Here is a 14,987-nt window from a genome sequence, read left to right on the forward strand (position 1 = left end):
AGATTATGAGCCGTGGGTACCAAATGAGGTTTACAAAGCTAATCATACTAATGAGCATTGTAGTTCATATTAAGTAGGACTGTACGGTATATAAAACAACAATTTTGCCGTACCTGTTTGCTATGACACCTGGTTGCCGAGATGTAGATTTGACAATTAAAGTGTTCGGATTTTTAATGGGATGTATGCAATGCCTCTGTGGCTTTATGGGTGACAGATCGTGCTGAACAGGAGAGACGATACGCACCATGCAAGAAATGTCTGCGTGGTCATGACAAGGAAAACGGGAATGCATCCTGGAAACTAAAGCGCGACTTAGATGTCAAGACAAGAAAGGAACAGAATCAGAGAAATGGTTACTTTAGGGAAAAAGATGTCGAAATACTGCATGCAAAAGGTACTTCGGCTTGCCCAGCGTAAGAAAAATAACCTGAAATCTTTAACAAGGTAGAGTAAGCTAGATACCGTACTTATGAGCACATCTCTTTGAAAGTTTGTAATTACAAACGATTGCTTGGCAACTATGAGACGTGTATTACATTTGGAAAAAAAAAGAGAAAAAGTGGAGGCTTTAGGATCGGTAGTACATGTCTACATGGTATTGTAACTTAGTTTTAGTTGCTTTGCTGTACGTTGTATACTGACGCACTCAGTACAGCTAGCTCCCCACCACGCGGTAAGACCATATTCAGCCTATAACATGACATTCCCTGCTGTCTGCCTTGCGTACGCCGACAGACTGTATTTTACACAAGCTTTTGGTCTGGGAAAATTATTGCGAGATGAGTACACCCTTGTTTCGAAAGTTGGCGTGACAGATGTGGCCAATATTTGTGAGCTTAATAGGGTGCAATGCGCGCCACTGGGAATAGTATATGCATCTGACTTACAAAACGGGGTGGAAAAGTGCACTTTGATCTTAATTCATGAAAGCGGAACGAAACTTTTGTGATTTTATGAGGAGAATACCGCGGGCAATGGTTATGTTCGAGCTGACCATACTTTCACGAGGAGTAGTATAAGGCGGACTTGTAGAAGTTGGACTGGTTGACAGCCCGACAATCCACCCTCAATCACAGAAAATAATTTTCATTGCCCATAGCGCAATAAAAATAAATATCCAACTCCCACGTGCATGTGTCAATAAATTTGCTGAATATTATTTTGATTACAGTAATGCAGAGTGAGCTTTGTCTTAGCGTAAGGCTGCTCTTTTCCACCAAACTGTTAATAATAAACAAATGCGTGTAACTGTGTAAACAATGTTGATAAACAATGTGGACATGCATGAGCCATGCATTAGCACTTGTAATTTGGAAAGATGTTGACTATACATACTTCGTGCTCATGCTCTGCCATATGGCAAAAATGCTTTCTGCGCCGGTGTAAACGTTCCTCCGCGAGCTGAAAGCAACTTTCAGAAATTCGCCGCAAAACAAAAATGAGATGCCAAAAAAGCTGCTTGGCTTTAGCAAGTTATGTTCCGCACATAAAACGACGTCGTGTTAGGTATATCGAGAAGAATTAAGCTTCAGCATAAAAAGTAGGCATGCTGCTATGTCTAATCTTTTAGTCGCGGATCTTGAAAACATTTTTCTTTCGCTCCGAACATCGATGTTGTCTGCCCATGCTTGTTCAGAGGGCTTGGACACAGGATGGCCAATGGAATAAACCACTGCTGGTCATTCTGTGCTGATTTGCTTGATTTAAATAAATGCAAGGAAATGGTATTTTGCAGCACCTACCACTAAAGCGGTGGAGCCGTTTCGTGCCTTGCGTATATCCTAAGAAAAACTCGATCTTTTTGTTCTGATTTTTTTGGCGTATGGTTTCGCACTTCCGTCGTATCATAAGCGCTTTATCATAAGCGCGCAATATGAAGATACCTTCATATTGCGCGCGTATGTGCGTCAATGCCGACAGCGGGTGACGCACGCAGCTCTTGTATGGCGTTCCTTGCTTTTCTCTGTAACATTAACCGACCTCGTCTATCCGTTGGTTTTCTCCTGCTTTCCAGCATGCATGCGCCTCTTTTACACACAAAAAAGGTTAGAGTTTGTTTGAACGTGCGCCTTATTTATCTTTTAAGTCAACTATTTGGATAGTACAGGAATTGCAAAGGAGGATGTCGGAGCACTTGCCGGTACGAGTTTCGGCACCGGTTATTGTGCATTAACGTTAGGAAGCTTGCATTGTTGGAAGCAAAAAATAAATAAATAAGCAAATTGCGGGGCACCTGCAAAATAGGCAACAGCTGCTCAAGATTCTGATCCTTCACGAACATAGTAAAACCATTGCAGGAAAGTCATATTTCGCGTGGAGCATGAACACTCTAGAAGAACTTTCGATGACTTTGAATATTTTTTGTCAATTCGTTGTCAAAATTTGCTCTCAATCTATTTCAGTGGGATAGTTTACATGGCTCTGGAGCCTGGTCGCGGAACGTACTAAACTTGATAGTGGGCACAAATCAAGCTTTCGCTCCCAACGTAAGCTGTGCGAAAATATTTTGCATTCTGTGGAGTAACTACGCATTAAACACTAGGGAAAGAACTGAGATGAGCCCCAAAACTGTACCTGAGCGATTCAATATAGTAATAGACTCGTTGCAGTGGCATAACCAGCTCAATATATTCTTAACACTCCCGAAGATACCCTCAATGACGCCTTTGTCTAATACCATAAAGCCGATTTGAGGTGTATGGGGTCACAAAAAATTTCATTAAAGCTGTGAACATGATATAGCAAACAGACATTAGCGGAAACCCCGCATGCTGCAATTCAGCCGAAGGACGGGATAATTTTGATCGTAATTAGTTTCAGAAAAGGACTCGCGGTTTCGTATTGCAAATATTCGTAATAGTTCTAATTGCAGACGCAGCTTTATTTCAGTTCGCAGAAGGACCTAAACGTTTTTAGCCGTTTTTTGCGCTTGAAAAAGTGCTGATGACTCATAACAGGTGATGGACTACGAAACCATGCGATCAATTCTAAATTGTTCGTCATGCGAATGCCAGCGTGATACAGGCGGACTTATAGTTTATTACTCAACTCTAGAAAATTGTGTACGAGCGGCCAGAAAATAATTTATGGCACACATTTGTCTAGCTTAACGCAAAGTGATTTTAACACAAACATCCCCGGGGCGGGTTTGTGTTAAAATCAGTCGCGCGGTGTGCAGGAGAAACAACTGCTCCATAAGGCCCGAACAAAACTTTTCTGTTATATTTGTAATTAGTGGCTTTCTTCGGGGCGCACGTTTATATTGTGAAATTGTAGAGAAAACAATCTTTAATATTCCCTTAGAAATTAGCAAGGTGGAACTAAGCGACATTGAAATTAGTAAATATATTATATAGAGAGAAAAATGTCACCCGGCGCTTTCAAATATCGGTAGCCTAAGCTTCGCGACAAACAAATTGGGTTGTTAGCTGATACCGCAAACAGTAAGAAGTTCCGTATCGATAAGCTACCGGGGCAACCCTATAGACTGGTAGCTTCACGTGCGGCTCAGATGTGCTGCTTGTCCTACGATAACGCAAATCAGGCGTACGTTTTTGAATATATAGAATGTTGGTCAGCTTTAAATGGGCTATGAAGAGGAAAACTAATGTATGGCTGCTCCGAGTAGTTGAACTGCGGAAATATTTTAGCGATGTTTCAAGACTTGAGGAAACTGTTCAAGCACCAAACGAGCTTCACGAGTGCTTCACCCACTTATGCAATACTCTCCATAGTGTCTCAGTGGTTGAGGGGTCGTCAAGTACGTTGTTTCGATGGCGGCCGCGTCCGGTGTTTCTCTTATAAAAGCACAAAATGAAGACGCTTGTCTGTCAAGAGAAGTTCGGTGCACTTTAATGATCGCCAGGTCCGGAGCCCTCAATTACGGCGCGCCTCAAATCTCAGGTGGTGCTTGTGGCGACATGAGCTTGCAATATAATTTAAGGTCATTATCTTTTGGATTATGATCACAGCTTGCTTTATGGGAATTACTGACTTTTTTTATCTGGGTACACTTGCTGTCGAATATACTGCTTAGGTGTCTGTGAAATACCATGCTGCGGGGTTGCGTGGTACATGCGTGAAGTGAAGCGAGACTTTATACCGTATCGTAATGAGAAACGTTGACTAGTCTCTTAATGGTTCTTTTGATTGATGCCTGAATGCAATTCGGTGAAAATACAGTCGGTCCAAAGCTTTTAACAACTACAATAATGAGTATATTTCGTGCAATACCCTTCGTTCTAAGCCGTACTTTCGTTCCTTGACAAGCTAGCCTTAAAAAAAATTGCGCAAGGACGGCATTAGGCTGCTCTCGTGAGAAGTCTTGTTCGTCTGTATTACGTACAATGAGTCGCAGTATATTTTTACTTAAATCAGCGAAGCAATCGAGCCCTTTCGGACAAGAAAACTGTCTCTCAGGAACTGTCAAGTAACTCTGGAATTTTCGTTAACCCAGACCACAAATATTTCGCTCCCTAGAGCTAAGCCGTTATTCATTGAGAGGACTTTGAAACAACAAAAAAGTAATAATAAAGCTAGCTATTTGTTGTTTCGTCTTTCCGCTACCGTTAGAGAGTAGAGGAAAGGTGGTTTAGCAAACGTTTCGTTAAGCGCACTGCTCAATAACGCGTTCTAACGTGTACAGCTACGATCCGCGAAGGAGCTGCGAGACCCTAATGTCTGCAGAATTTATTTACACAACAGGCGTGCATGTCTCCGAACAAGTTGTATGATAATGTAGTACATATTGTCACCAAAAAGAGGGAACTATGATACTAATGTCACGGTATAGACAGAACACAATGACACGTCAACGTGCTTAAGGAAAAGCGTAAACGTCGGCGCAGAGGAGAAACTGCGAGGGCGGGTTTGGCCCCTGAGCAGAACTACCCTACAAAACTGTCCCACTTCAGAGATTTCTGTACTGTGAAGCGTAATAGGGTACGAAAACTTGTAGAGGATTTGTAGTAAACGCGAGAGACAGGTTGCGAATTGCTTGGTAGAGCTATGAACTTTCAGTGCCGAATGAAATTGGGATCACCGGCTGATATGTACCAAAGCAGATCAGTACACGATCTCCGTGGTTTATTCACCACGATAAAACATGTTTCATGAATGTGTCAAGGAATGTACGCTGAACAGAAAAGCTAAAGTTGCTTTGGTGTACAATACGCTGGAGGGAAACCCACAGCCTGGTTTTAACAGTAGAATAACGACGGTAGAAATAAAAGAATATCAGTGGCACTGCGCGGTGACCCCATTTATTTCTTCGCTCTCGTCCGCTGTGCCTTCTTAAGAACCTACAACTATGCTCTCTTGAGCCATAACTACGCAAGCAATATGCTTTAGAAAACACATCCTTTCTCGCATGAACTTTAACAAATGCAGGATTATATCGGCTGTAATTTTAATAAAACAAATCAAGACAAAGAATGTCAGAATGGACAAAGCAGATCAAAAAAGGTTATTGCCAAGTTTGTACGAATTTCGAAATGAGCCTGCCAAAAGTGTCATGCCCTTCCTGAAGCCAAGAATTTATCGTTCGTCACCGCCGTACTAGTCTGACGTGTTTTTAAAACAGCAGCTGCCGCGGCTTGAACTGCACCGGTGGGGCCTGTATGAGAACGAGTGCAGTTGGTGCTTTTCTTCTGAACCTGCCCGCAAAAGGGACCGGGCAAAAGAAAATACTTTTTTTGTGAGGCACGAGCTCCATGAGGGGGAGTAGTTGATTTATGGCCCCTGCACAAGGTCGCATCATTATTGACGTAAATTTTCGCGCTATATAAATTATGGTTCTAAGGAAAAGGTGGGACTTAAATAAGCGGAAAAGCTCTCCACATTGTTCTCGTGACTGCCAGTAGAGAAAAGCGACGACGCTGGCTGGCAGAGTATGGTACATCGCTGCTTAATGCTTGCAGCAAATGTTTCATGTTATACTTTTCTTTGTGACTGGCCTGGTGGAGCTGTTTCTTCTCCTGTTTAAAGAATTCGGTGAAAAAAATTCAAAACCTCTAGACTATTCGTCGCGGAGAAATATTATGTTCATACAGGGGTATGCGCACGATTAAACAGGCGGGAATGTTAACGGTGTATTCAATTCGTCTGCTTCAAGGCAGGGCGTCGTAGTTGGCTCCGACGTCCGTGACGTATAGTTCAACGAGTTTATGTGATAAGTGTTTTCGTTCAATAGGTAGAACTGCTTCTTTTAAATGAATTTAGAGCGCGTGGTGGATGAACTTGTTTACAGACACACAGACTACCACAGATGGACGATAGAAAACTGACACAAAAATTTCTGACTAATTCTTGTATCGCAGGGATTGTTAAGAATGCAGGGTATGGCTATAGGTGACCAGCTTATTTGGGGCGAAGCCCCTTAGGGGATAGGGCTGTTAGCCTCTCCTGTCGTCGTCGTCGTCGTAATGGTCATCTTATGAAGTCTCGGTACTAAAACACCGGGGAACTCGCTAACTCCTCACGCTAGAACGTAACGCGTACTAAAAACACACCGGGACACTCGTTTATGCGTCCGCTAGAAAGCTTCGTGCTTCAAAGACACGAGACTTTTACAGCAAAGCTGTATACCTCTACCTTCCAACGGTTTCACCTCCGTTGGCAAAACGCCAAGGCGCCAAGAATACACTTGTACACTGCATGCTTCGCCACTCCTCAGGTTTCACGTTAGTGGAGATGACCCGGGATTTTTATACCATGTTATCTCGGAAAGGAATCATGGGTAAGAAATCACGATCGCCGTCTTTACTAAAGAAAATCCAACTCCTCAGCAGCGCAAGCAGCGGGACATAATGATAACGCCGATGACCGTGCATGCGTCATGAGCTGTTTACGTACGGAAACATTTCTTAAACATCCGTAGGTTATATTTTGCGGCAAGCGTTTGCCGTTATTTACGGCGCGTATTCACAACAAACAGTCCGTCGCTGTCATTTCACCCAACAAACAAACTGCGTATCCGTTTGCTGAGTTAAATAGCTATGAGGTCAGTCATCTGTTTAGCTATTCTTCGCTACTTCTAACCAATGTTCTGTACTTTCTTTTGTTGCACATACCGTCTTTCACAGACGTCTTTCATTTGACCCCACATTCCGGTGTGAGACATGATCAGTTTAAATATCAAGTAATACATGAGTTCAGCGTGCCAGGTATTACGGGCATTAAAGTTATGTCTCGAAGACATTTTGTGTTAGATCTGAGTGGAGTTTGTGAGACATTCACACGCACGCAGTTACATTCGAATGCCTCATGCGAGTACAGACTAACAGAACAATGCGCTACTCAGTGGGTTAGTTTGGATAGGGTGCTCTGTTTAAACTAACAAATGCCTTTGTTGTAATGCCCAAGGTATTTTTCAGCCCGCGCTTTATGGATTATGCCGCACTTGTCCACTCGGAATAACAGTTATAAACAAACGTTGTCTTCCTGCGTTAACGTTAAAGCATGTTGCAACGTGCCTGTTGTGCGACGGTATGCAATTTACTTTTTTAACTAAAGATATGCCCCCCCCCCCCCCCCCCCCCCCTTGTAGCAGTCCTTCGAATCGGGGAATCTTTTTAAAAGAAGTTTAAGGGCTAGAGCACAATGCACATGCACTAGTAGTTCTCCGGAGACATACAGCGTGTTGCATTCACGCGGAAACATCATGAGCTCTAATCCACGTAAGAATAATTAAATCTAATCTATTACCTGGCTTCCTTTGTTGGTTGGCATGGCTATGTGACTATTTATCTTTTTATCCATTCTTAGCTACTTGTAACCATTGCTATGCATCTTCATTAGTTGTAACTATCTTCTTTCAACACGTTTGATTTGACACCATATTGTGTTGTGTGACATCAGTTTGAATATAAAATACATTAATATAGGATGCCGTAATGAGGCGAGGGCGTTAATAAGGTTAAATGGTCGTCTCAAAGAGCTTTCATGGGGTATTTTAGGCTGGTATGTGAAACATTTACGGCCACATAGACCGCTTCGGATGCCTTATGCGGGCACAGATGGCTGATTAACTGAGAGAAAAATGAGAAATGTCAGTGCGTTTTTTTCCCCACTTGCTGCGCCTTCAAAAAGGAACAGACACCATTGTCGTAAGGTTTGAGGTATTGTTCTACCCGCACCTCACACAATATGCTGCATTTTTCCGGTAAGAAGAATAGTTTTGAAGCGCTTCCGTCTTGCTTTGTCGTTTCGCACAGGTTGCACCTATAGTACCATGATATGCAAGATTTCCAGGCAGAAAGAAAGGCCTGTCTCGCTCTAGTCCTTCAAACCGAAGAGACTTGTTTTTTTGAAAAGAGGTTTTTTTGCTAAAGCAGAGTGTGCAGTCACGGACAGATGAAACGCGAACACAGAAATATGAACCACATCTCGAAAAATAAAAAAAAAACAGCTTTTTGAGGTTCAATATTGGCGGACTATGGGCATATTTGGAAAGCCAAATTTCCCAACTTTTTCACTTTAATTCAGCCACGCGTCAATTTAACTTAAACGGAAAGAAATTGTGCTAACTGCGTGTTTCGATTAAGATTTTCATGATCCCGTTTCATTTGTCTATGACTACATTCTCTATAACTGGTGTGGGGACGTACGGTGTTCGTTATTTACGCTGCAACATAACGTTCTCGCATTCGCTAAACAATATTTAGAGCAGAACCATTGCGTGAACTAGAAATATTGCTTTTAATGCATCGTAAATCTGTCTACACATATAAAAACGTGGTTATTACTACGGTCTCTTAACATACGCAAATATTTCCACAAATAGCTCTCTAGAAGCTTTTAGAAGCACTGAGGCGGTGCCTCAATGTAGCCGCATTCAACAAAAAGCTAGCAGCAGGAAACTCGCATGGTCATCAGCGCGCCTAATTCGTTGAGCTTGTTGCCCTGTCAGTTAAGCTGACACCACTCGTTTATCTCTACAAGATGAATGTCGTCAGTAATACCAAGGCACTTGAACATAACAAGTAGCTTCTCCCCTCGTGTATGTCACATTGCACGTGCATTTTAATGTTAAGTAGAATTACTCGCGCAATCGGCAAGACACCCAGAACAACCTGCAGCTCACCTGACTCCTCTGTGAAAGCAAAGTGCTTGTAGGGCTCGGTACTCTCATCCGGCGTTTGGGGGGTGACAGCGTACACCAAAAGCTATACTTAGGTTCACAAACTAGCCAAGGACTGTGCGGAGCGTACCGCGTAGTCCACAAGAACATCAAAGCACGCGTACCTTACATCGCTCTCGGGGAGTACCGACAGCTGCATGTCGCCTCCGCGAGCAGTCTGGAACCGGGAAGCGAAGCAACGGCTGCCGGTTCCAAGGCTCACTGAAGAGCGCCAACACGTTAACAACTTCGACGGATTTGAAGGACTGGAAACAATGCACGGCACTTTGCTCTTTCCGCGAGCAGACGTGCCCTTTTGGGAGGTCTTCCACAATGCAAACGTCTGCGGACTTTGCAAAAAAAAAAATATATATATTTTGCTGCTGCTGTACTGGCTGCTCAGAACAGCTGTGAATACAAAGGCGAGATCGCACATTTGAGCGTGGGTGCTAGAATATCGAACGAGAGCTATTGCTGCTCCTGCGTGTCAAACGACCTGAGTCGAATGCAAACTTTCTTTTGGACGCGTTGCCAGGCGACGTCAGCTGCTGTCGCGTCAAATTAATTAGCCACCTGCGAGGTGAGCATTTCCTCCCAGGGCCAGTCGGCAGCACGCGTCGCTGGGGCTGCGGGATTAGTTGGTCTGCTTTCAAACAAAGCGCGGGAATTTCAAAAAGAGATACGGTGCGAATAGCTATTGGTATGTAGTACTTCGTGCATTGTCGCCCCTGAACAGAGCTTGCATTCTGTTTTCAAAGCCAGGCCGCGTGTTCCGATGGCTCATATGAGAATATAGCCGAAGTGACGCATAGGCAACTCACACATACTGTTTTCCGTTACGTAGAAGTGCAGTAGCTATTGTGGTACCTTTGGAAATTTATTCGAAGATGGTCGACACTTCAGGACGACCTGTGGCAAACCTTCGTGATGGCCTGCCACAAAACAGGCACGTTGTATACGCTAAGTCAACACAAGTATGCGGTACAGAAAGCAATAACGTTTCGTAATTACGCCTGTCGCATACAAGTTTTTTCAATATACTTGTCCCTACGCTGTGTTTGAGGACGACTTTATGTGGGCCAATTCTGTGATCGCTATCATACGTCACCTCTGATCAGTCTTAAATGCCAATGTCCCTAATTTGAATGATATTGACACGAGGCGAAAATGCCATGTTAAGTGTATTCACACTATTTACAATGAAGAGGCTAGGCCGCCCCTAACGTTCAGAACAGCAGTCAGCGCTCCAAGTCTCGCCTTCTACCACGGACACCCATGTTTCCAAGCTTTTTCCTCCTTTTCAAAGAGCAGTCACCTCTGGCCGCGCCCACTTTAGGCACCTCGTGCGTTACCCCCGGTGCTTGAAACAAATTCAGTTTCAACTCAGCTAAGAATAATGTTACGTGGCGGCAGGACACAAGTGACAAGAGCCATGGTTGAGAACGATGAGCGATGTATTTGCTCGATGCACCGCATGGCGCCCATAAGAGATGCCGCACAAGACGTGCGTCAGCCGCCTGGTCGTTGTCGTCTTCGTTTTGAGTCATGACGCTGTAAGGCACTGTCCACGTATCTCTGCCGGAACGTATTCACATGGGCACTGTCTCTCGACAATATTTTTAAATGTCGGCTTACGTTTGCGTTAGTACAGCCCAGTCTGTTTTAGTGCCTAGTTTTAGTGCCTAGGAGCACTGACACCAAAATTTTGCATCTTGTTTTTTTTTAATTACGGAAATTGCTCTAAACGGACAAACAGAGGAAGGAAGACAATGCGCAACTCACAACTATTTATTTGCAGGGAAAGAAGTTGCCTTAAATAGGCTTCTAGATGACATAAAAACATAAAAGCAGACAGTAAAATCGATAACAGCACAATACTCATAGCCCGCCTACCGCTTGCTGTCTAAAAAACGAAATTCATTGCTAAAAATTGACAATGACGGCTCACTGATGCACCCATCGCGATTTTTTTTAATGAAGTACACTTCTGAAAGCCCACGCGCCACAGTGTCACGGCTTCTGTCAATAATATTAGTTCCTTTGAGGCACGGCGTACAACCACAATCACGGAAATGAATAGGCAAGTGTGAGCCAGTGCCGTTCTTGATTGATAAATCGTGTTTTCTGAGGTGATCATTTATGCAACCTCCACTTTGCCCAATATATAATTTGTGACATGTGAGCGGTATCTGGTAAACAATGCCAACTTTGCATTCCACGTACTTCATAGCGTGCTTCTACCCGCATGGATTAGGCTTCTTTTTCCCGCTGATACGGCTGCACAACCCACCTAGCTTGCGTGGTCCGGAAAACACAATGGGCACCCGATATTTTGTAGCGACTCGCTTAAGGTTGTGAGCCACTTTATGGGAATATGGTACCACCTCAGGCCTCGTTTTCTTTTCGGCTGCGACCTGAGGTTAGACCTGAGGTTTGATCCGTTTTTTTTGTCGCGATAAGTGGCTAATGACCTGCTTATCACGTGTGGAGACCTCATTTCCTTGAGCGTGAGACATTTGTTTAATTAGAGACGTTTTTATTGCTGCCAGTCGCAGTTTCGGTTTCAGCTGGTGCTGCAAAACGTGGGATTTTGTATAAACAAATCTCTCCACGGGACCGTCGGACGGATATCACAGAGCAGGGCTGCCATAGCACTGTCGATTCCGTGTCAGCGGCAGTTTCTGCTAATGCCCCTACGTACTGATGTCGTCAGCCGCTTGATTAAAGGCGACCGCGAACATGACGCAGGCGCTGTGAGTGCAAATGCTGCCGCTGCTCGAGAACGACGTTCGACGCTCGGAACAGTGGGTGGAGAGAAACGCGCTGGGAGCAGCCGGCCGGTCTGCCTACAGGTCTGCCTACAGATGTGTTAGGCTTGACACTGCGGCGGGTATTCGATTTCCGCCCTCGCAAGCGGTGTAGATGACGACTTTTAATGCAATCCGCCGTCGCATCATTAATCCCCTTGCTGCCTTGTCTGGGACTTGAGTCCCATTTCGTGCAGGGGTAACGAGCTATCGCTCGAGCTACCTGCGCCGGACTGCGCCACTTCGCGGCCGTGGACGCCGCCTTCGCAGTGAACGCGCGGCTCGCTGAGTGTGCTTTACGCATCCCCGGCGCGTTTTCGGGTCCTATATAATAAAAAGCAATAATGATAAAGTGCCTGGAATCGTTGTACAACTTAGGTCGCGGCCAGCTGCCCGATGAGCCAACGAAATCCCGGCGTCTATACCGCCAACGATCGGATGGATCGTTGCTCGAGAGCAGAAGCACCGCCGTCCGATCGGAGCGGCGAGCAGGCAGCAGTGCGGAAGCGGCCAACACAAACTTGTGACGTGTTTGGATGTTGTTTATTTACTCGACATCCAGGGAATGTCGATTGCGCGAGGTCCTCCGCTGGCTACTCGGTTGCGCTTCGCACACTTTAAAATTGATTTTAAATATGTTCTATAAGCTGTATTTGCCGCTGATACTTTGCAGATGATGTATGTGTGTTCACACAAATCTATCTCTGAAGTTATCTCGCCTTCATGATTTTGTGTCAGTACCATTAAAGCGTTTTGGCTCGAAAAGGCTCCGTTAGCCAAGAGTGCACTTACCGTAAGGCGCACGCCTCGTGGACCATGGTGATGCTTGGACGTCGTGACACGTCTGATTTATATCCGCCTATGGTTGAACAGTGGGGCTGAAGAGTGAACAGTGGGCTCACCAGCGGCGAAAGTGGCACAGTGCATGTAAGCCATGCGCCTAATTCTTGGCACGACGTGACTGGTAGCACACTGGGATTGACCACACAACGGGAGTAGAAATGCCTCGAGGCTGCTGGGTGCGTGACGGCAACGAGTGCTACAATAGCAGGCGGTGGTCTTCCCATGGGTTTTTTATAGCTTTTCTATTTATACTTTCACCAGCTGCGCTTTTGTGTCGCCTCGGGTGCTATTGTCTTCGCGCAGCTGCCTTTAAATCGGTGGCGCGACGAGCAGCGCGTAAAATTTATGCTTGCAGCTTCCGCATGATGGGAGCCAATGACGTAGGGTTTGATTAATCACGTAAAATGGTTGGATGTTCATGAATGAGAACACGTGTTCGATGCCGACATAAGCGACGGCCGAGGAATAAACGCACGTCTTTTCAGCATTAATGCCGTTTGTCACTGAACACTAATAAAGGGGAAAAAATGAAGGAAGCTCACACTAATGTTTAAGACTTGAAGGTAGCGAAGCTGGACGCAACAGTGGCGTATTTCTCCTTTTTCGCCTCACGGATTTGTTTAATCGTCGCCGCTGTACGAGCGACCACAGCTGGATGTTCGCCCTACTTCGTCGCACACGGCTTGCGCGCACGTCGCCTTTCTTAGCCAGGGGGCGGCACGGATCCCGCGCGCTTCTCCGGTCCTTCCTCCCCTCTCTCTCCCCGCCATGGGGCGTTCCTCCAATCCGGGCGCTTGCGGAAGGGGGTGTGGTTTGACCTCCAGCTCTCAAGGTCAAAACTAATCACCCCGCGAGGACTGCCCGAGGTAGAGTACTGTGGCTTTCGCTACAAAAATTACAGGGAATGCTTCGAACTTTCTAAGAAGAGGGAGGCGAAAGTCTAGTTGGACTTCCTGCACCGCAGAAGTGACGTCAATCTAAACTAGTCACGTGACTTCTTGTGACGTCACGATTTTTTTTTTCACATTTGAAGACGTTGTTTGACGGCGTGTGTGCGCCATGTAAGATTCCGGCCTTGGTTCCAACCGCAAGCCTGCGCAACGTTACGTCCTTATCGCCTTGCACAGCGGCTGCCTTTCGGCGCTTTTTTTCTTGTTGGGAGGATTGTTTGCAATTATTTATTGAGTATTTTTCGTGACCTTGCTGCTCCTAGTCTTGATAAGCCTAACGAATCCTATTTTGGCAAGCTGCTGCGCCCCGCTTTTTTCCATGCTCCTTTTGTTGCCGTTAAATATGTTGCTAGCTTCATATTGTCTTGCAGTTCGCGTGCCATTGGCTTTATGCTCCTGCATTCGTTGTCTACTTGTTCCGATCGCTACTTGCATTCCAAGCCTTGTATTTTGATTCTGGCGTAAAACGTGCGGATCAGTTTTCCTGCGCTTTGCGCCGTGGCTAACGAGGTAGCTGACTTTGATGACGTTATAACGCGAGCGACGCAGTGTCAGCGGTGTCAGTGTGCACGAATCAAGTATCGTCAGGTAGCGCAGGGCATCGTCGAACCCAATCCGTCCTCGCATGTAGCCTGTTCTGCAATTTTTCTCGCGGAGCACTGCAAGAAACCTTACTACCCCGCGGAAACGATCCGTGCACGGTGCATTCAGGGAGCGCAGCTCCACTTTCGTGGGTGGCCTGGTGAATGGGAGAGCCCAGCAGCCGCCCGTCCATGGGCAGCATAGGTACTCAGCTGTCGCTGAAACCAGCCGCTCACTGGCTGGCTTCCTGTGCAAGAAGGCTCAAGCTCCACATGTGCAAGTTCGGGAGAAGTCAAGCCGATAAGATCGCCGTTTGTGCCAAGCTTGACACTTGTGTTAAATAGTACTTTCAAGTTTGGTGTGCTCAAGGTAAACAAGTGACTCTTGTTGTTCATCTATGTTTTTCGAATTTGTTGCTTCGAATAATACTATTGTGCTTTCATGATATGCAAGACTCCAAATGAGCTGCGAATTCTAAGCAATCTGTAGACAGCCATTATTGAATGCACAGGAAACAACGTTTTGTCTACCTTGAAATTTTCTACATAAGGTACGTGGAACTGCCAGCTAGCAAGTTTAATGAAAGGTTGTTATCTGCTCAATTATAGTAAAGAGGTAGCAAGGGATAGATAGGATAGCCCTCCCTCCTCACCAGCTGATCGTCTGGCAGCGTCTCGTAACTTC

The 14,987-nt window shown here is 45.3% G+C and overlaps 1 protein-coding gene across 2 annotated transcripts in view; it reads right to left on the reverse strand.

The window, feature by feature from the left end:
* Nucleotides 1–12,761, reverse strand: part of LOC144153015 (solute carrier family 41 member 1-like) — a 117,016-nt gene extending 104,255 nt beyond the window's left edge. Inside the window, exon 1 of one of the 2 annotated variants that reach the window (XM_077684645.1) lies at nucleotides 12,721–12,761. In XM_077684645.1, the coding sequence (XP_077540771.1) occupies nucleotides 12,721–12,746 (26 nt within the window). In that variant the 5' untranslated portion in view covers nucleotides 12,747–12,761. Of the gene's footprint in view, nucleotides 1–9,246; nucleotides 9,297–12,720 lie in introns of those variants that run through there. The other variant, XM_077684644.1, reaches the window with a different exon arrangement.
* Between the last annotated feature and the right edge of the window lie 2,226 nt (nucleotides 12,762–14,987).

This window comes from Haemaphysalis longicornis, unplaced genomic scaffold, assembly GCF_048455015.1.
Source record: "Haemaphysalis longicornis isolate Haplotype H1 unplaced genomic scaffold, Haemaphysalis longicornis Haplotype H1 scaffold_9, whole genome shotgun sequence".
NCBI classification, from domain to species: Eukaryota; Metazoa; Arthropoda; class Arachnida; order Ixodida; family Ixodidae; genus Haemaphysalis; species Haemaphysalis longicornis.